The sequence below is a fragment of the Penaeus chinensis genome, chromosome 35 (assembly GCF_019202785.1).
Source record: "Penaeus chinensis breed Huanghai No. 1 chromosome 35, ASM1920278v2, whole genome shotgun sequence".
In the NCBI taxonomy this organism is placed as follows: domain Eukaryota; kingdom Metazoa; phylum Arthropoda; class Malacostraca; order Decapoda; family Penaeidae; genus Penaeus; species Penaeus chinensis.
In genome coordinates this window covers 34,609,621-34,624,620 of record NC_061853.1, presented here as the reverse complement: position 1 = coordinate 34,624,620, position 15,000 = coordinate 34,609,621, and the positions used below count along the sequence as shown (strand labels likewise).

Below are 15,000 nucleotides of genomic sequence, written 5' to 3'. Positions count from 1 at the left end.
AATTCCTTCTTCTTCTTCTTCTTCTTCTTCTTCTTCTTCTTCTTCTAAAAAACGCCAATGCCTTCTTCTCTTCTTCTTCTTTTCATCTTCTTCTTCTCTCTAAAACGCCAATGCCTCTCTCTCTAACTTCTTCTTCTTCTTCTTCTTCTTCTTCTAAAAACGCCAATGCCTTCTTCTTCTTCTTCTTCTTCTTCTTCTTCTTCTTCTTCTAAAAACGCCAATGCCTTCTTCTTCTTCTTCTTCTTCTTCTTCTTCTAAAAACGCCAATGCCTTCTTCTTCTTCTTCTTCTTCTTCTTCTTCTTCTTCTTCTAAAAACGCCAATGCCTTCTTCTTCTTCTTCTTCTTCTTCTTCTTCTTCTTCTTCTTCTTCTTCTTCTTCTAAAACCGCCAATGCCTTCTTCTTCTTCTTCTTCTTCTTCTTCTTCTTCTCGTTCTTCTTCTAAAAACGCCAATGCCTTCTTCTTCTTCTTCTTCTTCTTCTTCTTCTTCTTCTTCTTCTAAAAACGCCAATGCCTTCTTCTTCTTCTTCTTTTAAAAACGCCCTCTTCTAAAAAAAAAAAAAAAAATAGGCAAACTATCTTTCCGTAGCCGACCCAGTTACTCCAGTCTCATCACAGTAACTGATCTATATGGTAATCTCATACCTACAGAACTTCGTCCAACCCTCTATACTTGCACCGGAACTGTCTCTCACCAACAGATTACCCAATCCACTAACATTGTCAAAATTACTTTCTGTAGACATGACCTTCCCTTTGTTTACATAGGTGGGGGAATCCCTACCTGTCCGACCATACCACCCTCCTCGTCAGTGACAAAATTCTTGACGTTTAGGACACCCAGCCAAACGGTCATTCCATAGCCAGATGCCTATGTACCCAACCTGGCCATACCCGACTAAACTGCTCTGCACAATCACGAACATGTGCAAACTGTGGCAGCACCCATAATCTATTTTATAGAGGCTGCCTCACCTAGAAATTTGAGTGAAGTAGTCACTCAGATTCAGACTTGGACTGGCTCTACATGAAGCCAGACACGAAGCACGTCGACGAGGTATTTCTTACCCCCTACTCCAGTAATGTCGCTCACTCTGCCACTCCCCCTACCTCCCAAGCTTCTACACCCTCTCCTAAACCCAACCCCCCCACTACCTAACTTCCCCTCTTCTAACTCCTACCTTCCCCAGTCAAATTATTTTGCCATCCTAAATCTAGACTCCAATCTTTACTACAGCCCCAACACCTTCCCCTCTCCCTCCCTGCAGCAGACGCAATACACGTTCCACCCCCTTTCCCCTACCCCACAATCGCCTCCACCTTCCTTTGCCCCTATTCTTTAGACACTAGACTACTTCCACCCCCCCCCCCCCCACAAGAAAACCTTTAACAAAACTCCCCAGCCAACCCCATTACAGAAACCCGAAGATATACAGAACTACATAATGGTCCCAAACTGATACTCCACCTTTCAAATTCTACAATTCCCGCTCCCTCCACAGTCAGTGACTACCGATATCCATCATCCTCATATCCCTACACCCAATTCTCCTATCCCTACACCCAATTCTCCTATCCCTACACCCAATTCTCCTATCCCTACACCCAATTCTCCTATCCCTACACCCAATTCTCCTATCCCTACACCCAATTCTCCTATCCCTACACCCAATTCTCCTATCCCTACACCCAATTCTCCTATCCCTACACCCAATTCTCCTATCCCTACACCCAATTCTCCTATCCCTACACCCAATTCTCCTATCCCTACACCCAATTCTCCTATCCCTACACCCAATTCTCCTATCCCTACACCCAATTCTCCTATCCCTACACCCAATTCTCCTATCCCTACACCCAATTCTCCTATCCCTACACCCAATTCTCCTATCCCTACACCCAATTCTCCTATCCCTACACCCAATTCTCCTATCCCTACACCCAATTCTCCTATCCCTACACCCAATTCTCCTATCCCTACACCCAATTCTCCTATCCCTACACCCAATTCTCCTATCCCTACACCCAATTCTCCTATCCCTACACCCAATTCTCCTATCCCTACACCCAATTCTCCTATCCCTACACCCAATTCTCCTATCCCTACACCCAATTCTCCTATCCCTACACCCAATTCTCCTATCCCTACACCCAATTCTCCTATCCCTACACCCAATTCTCCTATCCCTACACCCAATTCTCCTATCCCTACACCCAATTCTCCTATCCCTACACCCAATTCTCCTATCCCTACACCCAATTCTCCTATCCCTACACCCAATTCTCCTATCCCTACACCCAATTCTCCTATCCCTACACCCAATTCTCCTATCCCTACACCCAATTCTCCTATCCCTACACCCAATTCTCCTATCCCTACACCCAATTCTCCTATCCCTACACCCAATTCTCCTATCCCTACACCCAATTCTCCTATCCCTACACCCAATTCTCCTATCCCTACACCCAATTCTCCTATCCCTACACCCAATTCTCCTATCCCTACACCCAATTCTCCTATCCCTACACCCAATTCTCCTATCCCTACACCCAATCCTCCTATCCCTACACCCAATCCTCCTATCCCTACACCCAATTCTCCTATCCCTACACCCAATTCTCCTATCCCTACACCCAATCCTCCTACCCCATCCCAACAAAACCCATTCCCCCTGACTCCAGCCCCACCTAATATCAACCCTCCCACTATCCCCTCTATCCCTTCCACTCCCTCCTGGATACACACGTGAAACCCTCGTGTCACAAGTACCCTCTTCCCCAGACCCTCTACCTCCCGACACAACCCCACCTCCCCAACCTCATTCTTTATCCCACCCTCTAGCACCTTCCTCTTCAAATTCTCCAACAGGTACTACAATCGTTAACTATAACGAAAGTATAACTATCCTTCATTGTAACATTAGCGGTTTCCGCTCTCAGACCTGACCTCCGTCATATCCTCTTATAACCCATACATTATATTACTTTAAGAGACATCCTCCAATACCAATTACCATTTTGTTTCTTTCCTACACTCCTTTTCTCTCGTGCTACATGACCTTAGATGTCTAGCACATTTATTTTGCTTTTAACCATTAACCACCTTATTCCTTCTTGCTGTAAATGACATTGCCTCAGTTCTACCACCAGGAGCCCGGTCATCGCTATATGTTGATGATTTAACCATCTATGCCTCTGGCACATCCATACCAAATCTCTACCAATTTCTTTAATCTGCAATATCATCAGTATCCTCCTGGGCCACTTTGCTACCAAATCTTTCTCCATCCTTTTCTCTTGCACACGTTCACCGTCGTCTCCGAATTTTACGAACTCTGTCCCATATATCCTGGGTCTCAGATCGCAACTCTCTCCATCTTCATGTTACCTTGATCCTCTCCACTCGATTTTGGCTGCCATATCTACTCCTCTGCCTCAATTTCTCTCCTTGATACAATCCATCACTGTGGTCTCTGCTTAGCCCTAGATGACTTCCGCTCCTCTCCAGTTGAGCCTGTACACTGAATCAGACATACCATCTCTGTCTCCACGCCATACCTTTCTCTCTCCGATGTTGTGCTCGATTCCACCAACTTCCCCTCACTAAACTAACTATCCCACGATCCCTACTTCCTACCTTTGCTTCTTCTCCACGTTTACCTACTCCCTTCTCCACTCGCATGGATACCCTCCTCTCCCATTCCCCTTCTGCCCATCTCCGACCCCTCCCGTTCTCTGTCCATTCTGTCCCTCCATGGCTTATACCTTACCCCCGTATTTGCTCCTGTTTTCCCTGACCCACCAAATTCAAATATTCCTCCTGCTGTCCTTCTCACCCATTTCCTTGACAATGTCTCCATTCATTCCTCCAGTATTCATGTTTAGATTAGATACGTATGAGATGTACATGAACTTGTACTTTCAAATACCCCTTACCTCCTGAATCCAGTGTTCTTGCAACAGAACTGTGTATCCACTCCTTTTTGCCTTAAAGAGGAAGAGTGGTGTGTGTGTGCGTGCGTGCACGCGCACAACAATATTTTTTACCGACTCTTGTAACTCACTAAATCTCGGTCAATACACTCGACCAACCCCTTTGTTTGTAAGATCTAGAAGTGATTCTACCTGTCCACACCATAAAACAATAAAATTTTGCTGGGTTCCCAGCCATGTTGGAATCCCCAGCCATGAACAGGCAGGTACTCTAGCATGCTATGCTGATATGTCCACCACATACCAACCAATCACGTATCCCAGCCACGGATTATTACTCCCACTTTAAGACGACCTTGTATAACCGATGGCAATCTTTCTGGTCAAGTCTCCGCACTAGTAAATTACACTGTACAACTATCAATCTTCTCCTGGTTAGCTCCATTTCATTGGAACAGACTAGGGAGACTGCTCTAGCCCTGCTTACCGTTGGCCACACCCGTCTAACACTCCTATCAGATGTCAGTGAGCCACCCCTATGTTCCCTATGTGATGTCCCTCTTTCAGTTCCACACATTTTATTATGCCCATGTTTTGATGCAGCCTGTACCTCTGCTTTTCCCTCACCTGTCCTCCCTTCACCGACCTCCCAACCTATCAGACATACTTACAGAATCTCGCTTTCTGCTAAGAGGAAAGGCTTTTCTTCAAACGCTTATATATCCTTCACTTGATTTAACCCCTTTACCTAACCCGACCATAACCCATTCACTCGTCAATTCCTTTGCACAGCTTTGGCAACTAATCACTAACTCACCCACCCTTCATTACCATTTACTATAGTGCTAAAAACACATTTGCTTTTAACCAAACTATTCAAAAGTCCAATGTATGTTTAAAGGATAAACATGTATCGGTATCAGTCGATTTTTTTTTTTTTTTTTTTTTTTTTTTGGGGGGGGGGGGGGGTAACCTTTCCGAAAAGACCTTGAGTGACTGGGCACCTGGCAATTAAACTGAAAAAACCCCATTAACAGCAAGAATGAATTAGGTGGTGCTGAGCGCTGCTTAATGGAAGCCTTTGAACCGAGGATACGATGTTGTGGAAGAGCCAATTTTAAACCTGGAAAGTACATTTAGGACTTAAGACCTAAATACTTCAACAATAGTCCACCCTAGGCATACATGGGAGAATATGGTCCTGCCATGTGGTATGCTTTCTATGTGAAAGGATATGGCTAATATGAAGTGCAAATGTAGATGCAAGGTCTTGAAATGAGCAATGGGGGGGGGGGGGGGAGCTATACTTTGGGCAAAGCTGAGACTAAATAGGAAAGGAGGGGATTGCGAGATTCAAGATACCACAGTAAGGGATTGTTAATCATACTTTGTTAGATTGAACAGGCAGCTAGTTAGAGCAGTAATCTTGCAGGAAGGTACCCAATTTATTTGGTTTCAAGAAGGCAATGAATGCTGTTAGTCATGGTCAACATGACTAAAGCAGAATGGAGTTTAAAAAATATGACTCAGGACAGGGAGGTGATGGAGGTGAATTATTTGATGGTCTGGAAGGTGTTGAGAAGAGCCCCTATTGACCTGGCTGAAATTGTTCTAGTTAATTAGTGACAGGATCACAGCATCTCATCTCTGGATGATGGGTGCTCAGTGGGGGCAAGGATTGTCAGTTAAATCTAGTCAGATGTCTGGCATTGGATCCATAAACAAACATGACTTATTTTTTCTGCCCGTTCCTGGTTGTACAAAGACAGGCAGGTCTTTTTAAAAGTAAAGGGCCGAGTTTTAGGGTTGCCTCACTTTTAGCTATAAGCGTTTCAGGCCGAGTGTTCCAAGGAAAGTGCTTTGGTGCAATCAGTTTCACTATAGAACACCCTTTGGAGGTACAAAGTCTAAAAAGGTTCTCTAAAAAGGTTCAGGGAGTGGCTTAATGGGCAACTCTTAGGACTAAGAATGAAGCATATGAAATGGACATGAAGGGATGGAGGGCAGGAATAGTAGGGTTAAGAGAAAATACAATCTACTTTATCAAGTAGGGGTAAAAAGGGCAGGAAAATGGTTACTAGGGAAAGTAGTTTAGAACCGACCAATGGAAGTAAATCGAGAGAAGGGGGGGCCACAGAAGTCAAGGCATGAAATGGGATGCATTAGCATGACAGTGTGTGGGGCTATCTTAAGGTCAGGAGGGGAAGGATTTTATGGATCAGATATGAAAAGTATTCCCCCCCCCAAAGTGTGGGGGCAGTCTACTATGAGACGTGGCTGAACTTTTGAAAGTTCCCTTTCTAATTTCTAAGTGATGGAAAAGGGAGAAGACTTATCTATACAGAAAAAAGGGAGAACTTTAGGAGAACGGCTTAAAAAAGTACAAGCTATGGGGTTTACATATAGACAGGACTAAGGGAGTACGAGGAAATGCCTTAAAATTTTGCCAATGAAATATGGATGCGTTACTAGGAAGGAGGAGGGACAAGCCTGGTATTAGAAACTGCAGATAAAGTAGGATATCTAGTTACTCCAATGGTAACAATGCACGTCAAAGTTGAAGGGGAAGGAGCTAGGGGTGAGGGGGAGGAAATGGTGTATTAAAATCAGGAGGTGGAGGATCTGGAAGATTGTTACATAAGGGATTTATGCACAAGTCCAGGAAGTGATTGTGGGGATTGAGGTCTGGGATCTTCTACATGGTTCTCAATCTGACTCCCCACCATGTACTCATTCCCTTCCTTAATTTAGAGGGAGGCAGCATTTACTGCCTAAGCAAATGACCCATGCTAGTAGCATCCCTTTTAGTTTACATATGGCTGCTCCATCATGGAGCCTCAGTAGGCCCTATTTGTTTAATTATCTAATATTTAAATACACACTTTATAGTATCAGCACTAAATGAAGTTAAGGGTGTAAACAAGATTGTCAAGACAACCTAATACTTGGGAACGTTTAACAGATTCCTTTAAGAGTTAGTTGCCATTGCATCTTAGTTAAAATTTGCTAAAGCAAATTTGCAGAGGGGGTTGTACATTTCTAGGATTACTTTTAATATAGCTCAAGCCATGTAGTACTAGAATCTGGCGGGGGGGGGGGGGGGGCAGATCTTTTCATAGTCTTTTAGGTAATTGTACCTTCACCCTCCCAACCCAGGTACTAAAGCTAAATCTATGCTCCACTTACATTTGTTTAGACGTTTAGGGGGTCATTTAGGTGGTCATTTAATAAACAAAAATGTTTAACAATTTATTAAAATATTTAAAATTTACACTGGGACTATCGGCATCAATTCAGGATATTTGAAAGCTCCTGGGTTGCACTGAACGTGTCCAGCCTCGTGAGTCAGCCCATTCATCTTCAGCTCTAGCAACTTCACTGCACTTGCTTGTCCAATTAACAAGGCATGTTTCGATAGTTCTGGGAAGGTTGCATCAGGCACACTAAAGTACTCTGCCCACCAGGTTAGTGGTGCATTCAGTTCTACAAATAGCTTGTACTTCATTCCTGAAATGAAAAAGGTTATTTAAAAAATGAATACTAATAGTTGCACAAGCTTCACTAAAGCATTAATTAAAAAGCTACATACCATGTATGGTGTAAGCAATAGGGTACCAGTTCTTCTGCAAGGCTACAACTAGTGTAGTTCCAGTTGCTGCATTACCAGTGAAAAATCTTGTCAGCTTAGCTGGTTCATTCAAAGGCTTTGAATCGAGCCAAGAAAGGCCAGTAGCAGTGTCCACCAAGTAGAGCTGGGGGAACAAGGATCAAGATAAAAGCACTTAGCACAGAGCTCAGTGCTTTATCAAACTAAAAGATAGATACTTACCTCAAGGTTGTGCACTACACCAGATACAAGTTGCCGTGTAACTGAACACATCAGGAACACTTTCCCATATTGCTTCACCATGGTTGCATCATCCACTTTAAGTACCTCCAATTCATGAAGGATAAGACCATTAACTGCCATCTTCATTTTCCCGGTCTCGCCCGTTACAACTATTGCGTCTCCACCATCAGTCATTGTTGCCATTGCATCTGCAAGTTACTTTACTTTAGATAAAGCCATATAATAGGCATGAGATATAGCAAGTTAAGCATGCAGCTTACCAAGAGCAGGGGAGGTTTTCACAAATTCAAAGATATCATTTGAGCTGCTGAAGCTGTAGACGTGTCTCGTGCTGCCCATGGTAATAGATATTCCCGTTGTTCCAGTTTCTTCAACAAAAGCCTTTTCAACCTTTTCTCCTGCAACAAGCTCTTGGTGCACCTAGGGAGAAGTGCATGCTATTTTAGTAGGAACTAAAAAAAAAGGGTTCTAAAAACCCACAAGATGTCACATACTTACTGTAAGTCCACCATTTTCTAGCTTGAAGGCCACACTATTTGTCCTGCTGCAGCTGTTGTCTGCAGCCGATGCAGCCATAAGGAAGAAAATCTGCAAGACATTAAGAAATGTACAACTGGTCTTGTAGACCAAGTCTACGTAAACTTTAGACCATACTACTTACATTTCCATTGTGTTCGAAGTCTATCCAGTCTTTACCAGATCCGACATTAGAGTACTGCACTGTTGTGTGCACGAAATTAGTGCCATACTTGTGCATTGTCACATCACAAGTTTGGTCCCAGCTCATGGGAACATAGGAGTAATTACCCATCTAAAATATAATTCAGAAGTTAATAACCAGCCATAAAATAAGTACCGCTACATGGTATCACACCAATTTATTCTTACCCTCACAGATCCAGAAGACTTGCGTTTCCCACTAAACTGGAGTTCCTGCACCAAATCGAAGTAGTCTGCATCAAATAGGGCCCTCTGAGTATCTTCATATGCTTCTTCAATGAGGGGGCATTTGTTTATATACAGGCTCTGTAATATAATTACAATTAATAACTTTTTATTTGTTAATTAAAGTTAGAAATTTGCACTGTTCTATACTTGCCTTTATGCCTTCATTGTAGGTAGAATAGGTCTCTAGTGCACTTTTAGCTTCTCCATACACTGCACTTACAAGCATGCCATCCACTGGGTGACTAGTCAGAAGAGTTTCCTAGTAACAAGAAAGAAATGTTAAACATCTATATATATATAGATTATAAATTAATAAAACTTAAATTCTTCCAGCTTACCTTCATCACTACTGGAAGTGCGAATTCCAGGCTAGCAGTGACTAAAGCTGGTTCATTGTAATACCAAGCCTGATTTGCCAGGTCTACCAAATCTATATCTCCAATCTCACCACTGGTGCTAGTTAAACTTGATACAGTCAGGCCAGAAGAGAAGTTAAGACGCACTGAAACAGATTTATTGCAATAGTTTAACAAACCAAAGACCAAGTGGTGACCAGTATGCTTCCCCACTTGCAAGATAAGAATGCTCACCACTTATTGTTGGAGCTTCGGTCAGATACACCACCTCTGTTGAGAAGTCGACCAGGGCATCGTCTCCCGTTTTGCTCGTTACTTCAACATTGTTTGATACAATAGTCAAACCTTGTATACTTTTTAATCCAGTTACAGTTTGTCCTCCACTTATCTAATAGAAATTAAACAATAATTGCCCACGTTTAAAACTGGTAGAGTGCAAGTTATACATTTTCATGCAGAGACTAAGTAGCAAGTCTTACCTTTAGTGTGTTTAGAGATTCTGCAGGAAGGTTTACGCTGTTAACTTTACCCAGTACTGCCACATTAGTAGATGCATGGATGTCATTAACTTCCACATTCGTTATAAAGGTCTGTGGTGTGTTGGTGGTTAGGTAATGGGTATCCACTTCTAAATCATTTAGTCTTGTGATAACAAGGTTACCCTTTACCGATACATCATTTGCAAATTGCTGAAGGGAGAAAAAAAAAAAAAAAAATCAGTATTTAAAACTTTTAAAGCAAAACTATAGGAAAATTTAAGCAGCAACTTACCAAATTTGAAGTTGAAGACTGTGTCCCATCAAGGAGAACCGATTTAGTCATCAAGTCCTTGTAATCTATGCCATCTACCGAACCCTGAAACAGCAATTAGTATAAGAAGCAGTTTAATAGGCTTCTAGCCATGCATGGGTTGAACAGTGTTAAACCAGAGTCCTACCTGTATGCTGAGCGAGTTAGCCGTTACCGAAGGTGCAGATACTAGCCCATTAACCTTCAAGGGTCTGGCGAGTGTAATTGGGACATTCTTGCGTACTGCATGGCTTAAGTAATCATTAAAGGCGATGTTGTTCAAGTTTGTGGTGAAGATATTCTTGAAGGTTACATCGCTGACGAAACTCTTTTTACCACTTATTATTACATCTTGATCAGTTAAGCGTACAGCATCTTGAAGTCTTAGATTTACATCTATATTTTCCAGACTTCCAGCAACCTTGAAATCGCCAACCGTCACTTCGCCATTGAAGACAATGTTTCCTGTGAAAGATCCCTCCATGAGTAAAGGGGTACATTTGTGGTAAAAAAAAAAAAAGAATAAAAAATAAATTACTGCAATACTTACCAATGTTACCTAAACTCTGCTTGAGTGCTTGAGAGTCGAGCCTTTCAAGATCAACTCCATCAAAAGTACCATCAAGAGTCAAATTTTTCTCAGCGGTTACAGAATCGAAAGTAAATGCAGCAGTAATATCTTGGTCAGTGTGGAGAGTGAAGAGTCTTGTACTAAGGTCAATACCATTTGTAGTTTCTGTGACTATGTCTCCATTTACAGAAAGACCGTTGTTGAATACCTTCTCGCCTAAGGAGATTAAGGAGACATTACGATCTCTAACTTAGAAAGGGGGAGGGGGGGGGGAAGGAAAAAAAAAAAACTCACCTGTTATCTGGACAGAGCTGGCATCTTTGTACACTGCATCATTGTGCACCATTTGCAGATCCTTCCCATTGACAAGTCCTCCAACTGCAACATCACCTTGCAGGTCAAGGTCACCCCAGGTCACAGATCCGGTCATGGCATTGTTACCTCCTAGGAGGACTGCATTTTCGTGGATTCTGCTTATATTCCTGCCATTAGCACCAGCCTTGTTAGCTGTACTTACAGATCCTTTCACAGTTAGGATTCCAAAGCTCAGGTCTGACGAGATGGTCGAGTCTGCATCATCTGTGACAATGTTGTTCTTCAACTGTGCAACATTATGCCCATTAATGTTTACTGCATTAAGCGAGCCAAGAACAGATACCATTCCATTTACAGTTATGACACCATCGTGGGGAGTAGGATTCTTGCGGCTCATGCGGACGCCGTCGAGCACAGAAATGTCATAATCATTAATTGTGAAGCCATCAGACAGGTCTATTTGGTTAGTATCCAGAGCACCAAAGGAGGCTGCTGCAAACTTCTGGGGAACAGTGAAGGTTTGGTCACCATTGTTAGCCAGCACCTTGTTGAAGTCTACACCAGATACTCGGCCCTGTACGTTGAGTTCTCCAGCCGACACTGGACCAGTGAAGGTCTTCCTTCCCGTTACCACTTGTCCTGCTTTGTCCAAGTAAAGGGCAGAATCAAAGAGTTGCTTCAAGTCCACACCATCAACTAGACCGGTTACATCAAGACCCGAGAAAGTAACGGGTTTCTTGAAGGTTTTTACTCCTGCAATAGGAGTGTTTGAGGAGCTATGTACAAGCTCTTCAAAGCTTACACCATTGAATGTATTTTCAAAAGTTGCATGAGATACACTAAGTGGAAGAGTAAATTCCTTTGTGCCTGATATTGCTGCTGCACTGTCAGTGCTGTAGATTATATCTTGACTAAGATCCACAATATTCAGCATATTCATTAGACCTCCGTATGCTACGGTTGGGAGTTTGACATGGTTCTTGAAATAAACATCAAATCCTTCACCCGTTGGATCCAAAACAGCTGTAAGGTTGGCATGAAGTTCATCGAAATTCACACCTGCAACCAAGCTACTAGGAACTTGGAGGCTGCCTAGAATATCGACACCTTCTGTTACCGTTTTACTTCCAGTCATTGTTTGAGCTCTGTGGAGAGTGACCAAGTTTTCAAACAGGATGCCATCCACAGAAGCACCATTGCCAACTATAAGATTTCCAAAAGTCAAATCATTGAAGGCTTTGGTGCCTAGGGTCAAAGTAGCATCTGTTTTAAGGGGGAAGTCAGAGGGAAAATCTTTGCCATTGACCATGTCTCCAACTTGCAAGCTTTTGGCTGTAAGGGTTGGTACCCTTATCTTACCGGTCAGATGACTAGATTCATCCTTGAATACAGTGGTGGACAAGAAAATAGGGGAACTAACACCAGATAGCAGGCTAGCAGATAGAGACTTTGCAGTCACATCATTAATAAATTCTAGAGATCCCTTCAGTCTTCCACCTGCTTTTGTTAGTGCATTCCTGTACAGCTGTTCAATAATTACACCATCCACGTCAGTAGAATCCACTTGTAGGTTTCCAGCAACAGTCAAATTCTTGTTGAAGATGGTATAACCTGAAATAGACCGGTCGTTTATAAAGCCAACTCTTAAATAAGGAAGTAAAACATGCAGAGGTTGCCAGTTATGGTTCTAGAGTTAAAACCTACCTAACTTTGCTGGGCCATTTAGTGTAACTGCATTTGTAAGATCTATACCACCAACAGTGCCACCACTTGGTAGAGCTATATTCTTTGCTTGTATGGTGTTTACAAAGTTAACACTCCCTGTTACAGCATAACTGCCCGTTGTAGTTGCAACATCACTCACAGGAATATCATCAAGGGACCCCGTTTCAAGGTTTGTAACATCAAGCCTTGTTGCAAAGGTCTTCTTGCCCATTATCTTGCGTGGATCAGCAAACCTATCAGTAGACTTGCATGATGTAATAGCACAAGTAAAAAAGAAAATAATAAGACTGTGCCAACAATACTTACTTTACTAGGCCTTCAAGTGTTGAAGTTATAGGGAAAGTTTGATCACCGTTATCCAAAACTTTTTGGAAATCTGCACTGTCAACATTCAGCTCCTGCACCGTTAACCCATCCACAATTACCTTTCTGCCGTTAATCTTTTTGCTTGTGGTCACACTAACAGCATCTAAAAAGAAAATTGGGTTTAGCATTTTCATTCCCCTGGCTGGCCGAAGTACTCGAGTAGAGCAGTTATACCTTCTAGTTCGATTTCGATGGAAGTCAAGGTGTCATCTTGAATCTGTAGCCATGTGGAACTATTGGCTAGCTGAGCAAGGTGATCTTTGTATCCAGTATAGCTTATGCCAGAAAGATCGGTGTTGGGGAATACAAGGTTGTTTGCAGTCAAGTCCGTAACCGTTAGGGTCTAAAAGAAAATGATGTAGACTAATAAGTCTTCTAGACCTTCCCACACTTACCAATGCAAGTAGTAGTATACAAACCTTTTCCATGATTACGCCATTCAAGATGGTCACATCACCAGTTATGTCAACACTTGCGGTAGCAGTGTCTACAGAGTAACTTAATCGGTCTTCTATATTACCCATTACTTCTATCTGCCTTGTATATTCATTCTGAAAAAAAAAAAAAATTGTTAAAGAGGGATGCAAGCTCCATCTAGACTTGGCACAAACAAGGTTAAGCAGTCTAAAGCACTGCTGTAGGACAGACATTTTATACTAGCATTATAAAGGCACTTTTTACCTCCAGATACTGCTTTCTGTTCTTCAGGGCAAGACTTTCATCCCAAACGGGGTCTTCAAGATTAAGCAACTCTGCAACAATATCGATGCCAACAACTCCTTGTGTCGATTTCAGTATCAGCTGAAATAGCAGTAAATCAGGCCATGAAGCCCATTAATGCTAATTAAACAGTTAGGTTATGGGTTAGAGTCGGTAAACAAGTTTATTCGAGTAACTTGCCTTTGGGACAGTTGTACTTATCGATCTTACATCACCAAAGCCTTTGTCCCAGCCAGTTATATCAAATGGTAGAGAAGTTTCGTTTCCCTGGAAGAAAAAGAGTTGTTGAATTGCAACTCGAGACCCCCAACCCCACACTCCAATACAAAAATAATTTACTAACCAGGGTGTAAAGTCCTTTTGTTCCATCCCAAACGAAGATTTGCACAAGACTTCCCAATCCTGTCATAAGGATTACTTCGTCCTTACAGGAAGGAAGCTGAGAGATTTAAGATTTTATTAGGTCAAGTCCAAACTTTTAGGCCTTGACAAAATTAAGAAATGCGACTTACTTACATTGACTGGCACCATTTCAATGAAGCTTGGAAGACTACCAGTAGGCAACAGGTTCTGAAGAATTTGGTACTCTCCCCTACTTTCCATGTAAACACGAGCAAAGGTTGGGGTTGTGGCTACAATGAAATTTTCAAAGCCTGTTGCATAGCTTCTCCAGGAGGTTACCATTGCTGGGAGGCTCAACACTTGTTGCAATGAAATTTGTTGTCTGCCCCAGCGGTCACTCTAAAAGATTAGAAAAATTTACTATGCACTGGTCAATCTTTTGAGTTAGTCCTTTTAATACTAATACTACATTTTACTTACCGTTAGTTCGTGAATATTGAGGTTAGTACCATCTTGCACTCCGATGACTACTCTGCCACCGTTTTGCCAGACTTTCATTGAGGTTCCAGTGGTATCCCACATCATTGAAAACCTAAATATCAAAACCCACATGTTTATGAAGCAAACCACAATTTTCTACACTCTACAATTTTAAGTAAACTTACCCTGTCTCTATGGAGAGGTCCTCTGGATTTATTAAGACTTCATAATAACGCTTGCTGCTACTGCCAAGGCCGAAAGTGAACAAATACCTTTTCCTTGCAACTGTACCGAACTGTTCTACAAACACTTCTCCATATCCTAGATGAGTTACATCACTATCTAGCGTGATAGTGTTATGACCTTTCAGCGAATGAAAGTCTTGAAGACCCCATTGATCCTGGAATGAAGGGAAGAATGAAGGCTTAGGCCTTTCAAAATTTGAAATTTGCCAATTATCAGGTACAAGTAATTGCACTGAAAGTAGCAAGTTGTGGCAGTTTTTTTTTATAAGCCCTTGTAGTAAACCGATAGAAGATTTAGGTACCATACTCACAAGTTTATAGAAATTGACAGATTCTCCTTTTGCAATTACGACAATTTGC

The 15,000-nt window shown here is 42.2% G+C and overlaps 1 protein-coding gene across 1 annotated transcript in view; it reads right to left on the bottom strand.

Annotated features, from left to right (window-relative positions):
• Positions 1–7,169: 7,169 nt before the first annotated feature.
• The window catches only part of LOC125044411, a 9,380-nt gene continuing 1,549 nt past the window's right edge, over positions 7,170–15,000 (bottom strand). The window contains exons 7-32 of the mRNA XM_047641067.1: positions 14,952–15,000; positions 14,581–14,795; positions 14,396–14,507; positions 14,090–14,314; positions 13,917–14,012; positions 13,754–13,840; positions 13,535–13,654; positions 13,273–13,404; positions 13,028–13,196; positions 12,794–12,956; positions 12,467–12,720; positions 10,742–12,373; positions 10,427–10,663; positions 10,025–10,341; positions 9,859–9,942; positions 9,567–9,776; positions 9,322–9,475; positions 9,070–9,233; positions 8,883–8,990; positions 8,672–8,809; positions 8,445–8,594; positions 8,282–8,371; positions 8,044–8,203; positions 7,763–7,971; positions 7,523–7,685; positions 7,170–7,440 (exon numbers count right to left, since the gene is read on the bottom strand). The exon at positions 14,952–15,000 is cut by the window's right edge and continues 67 nt beyond it. Of these exons, the coding sequence (XP_047497023.1) occupies positions 7,202–7,440; positions 7,523–7,685; positions 7,763–7,971; positions 8,044–8,203; positions 8,282–8,371; positions 8,445–8,594; positions 8,672–8,809; positions 8,883–8,990; positions 9,070–9,233; positions 9,322–9,475; positions 9,567–9,776; positions 9,859–9,942; positions 10,025–10,341; positions 10,427–10,663; positions 10,742–12,373; positions 12,467–12,720; positions 12,794–12,956; positions 13,028–13,196; positions 13,273–13,404; positions 13,535–13,654; positions 13,754–13,840; positions 13,917–14,012; positions 14,090–14,314; positions 14,396–14,507; positions 14,581–14,795; positions 14,952–15,000 (5,677 nt within the window). The 3' untranslated portion in view covers positions 7,170–7,201. The remainder of the gene's footprint in view (positions 7,441–7,522; positions 7,686–7,762; positions 7,972–8,043; positions 8,204–8,281; positions 8,372–8,444; positions 8,595–8,671; positions 8,810–8,882; positions 8,991–9,069; positions 9,234–9,321; positions 9,476–9,566; positions 9,777–9,858; positions 9,943–10,024; positions 10,342–10,426; positions 10,664–10,741; positions 12,374–12,466; positions 12,721–12,793; positions 12,957–13,027; positions 13,197–13,272; positions 13,405–13,534; positions 13,655–13,753; positions 13,841–13,916; positions 14,013–14,089; positions 14,315–14,395; positions 14,508–14,580; positions 14,796–14,951) is intronic.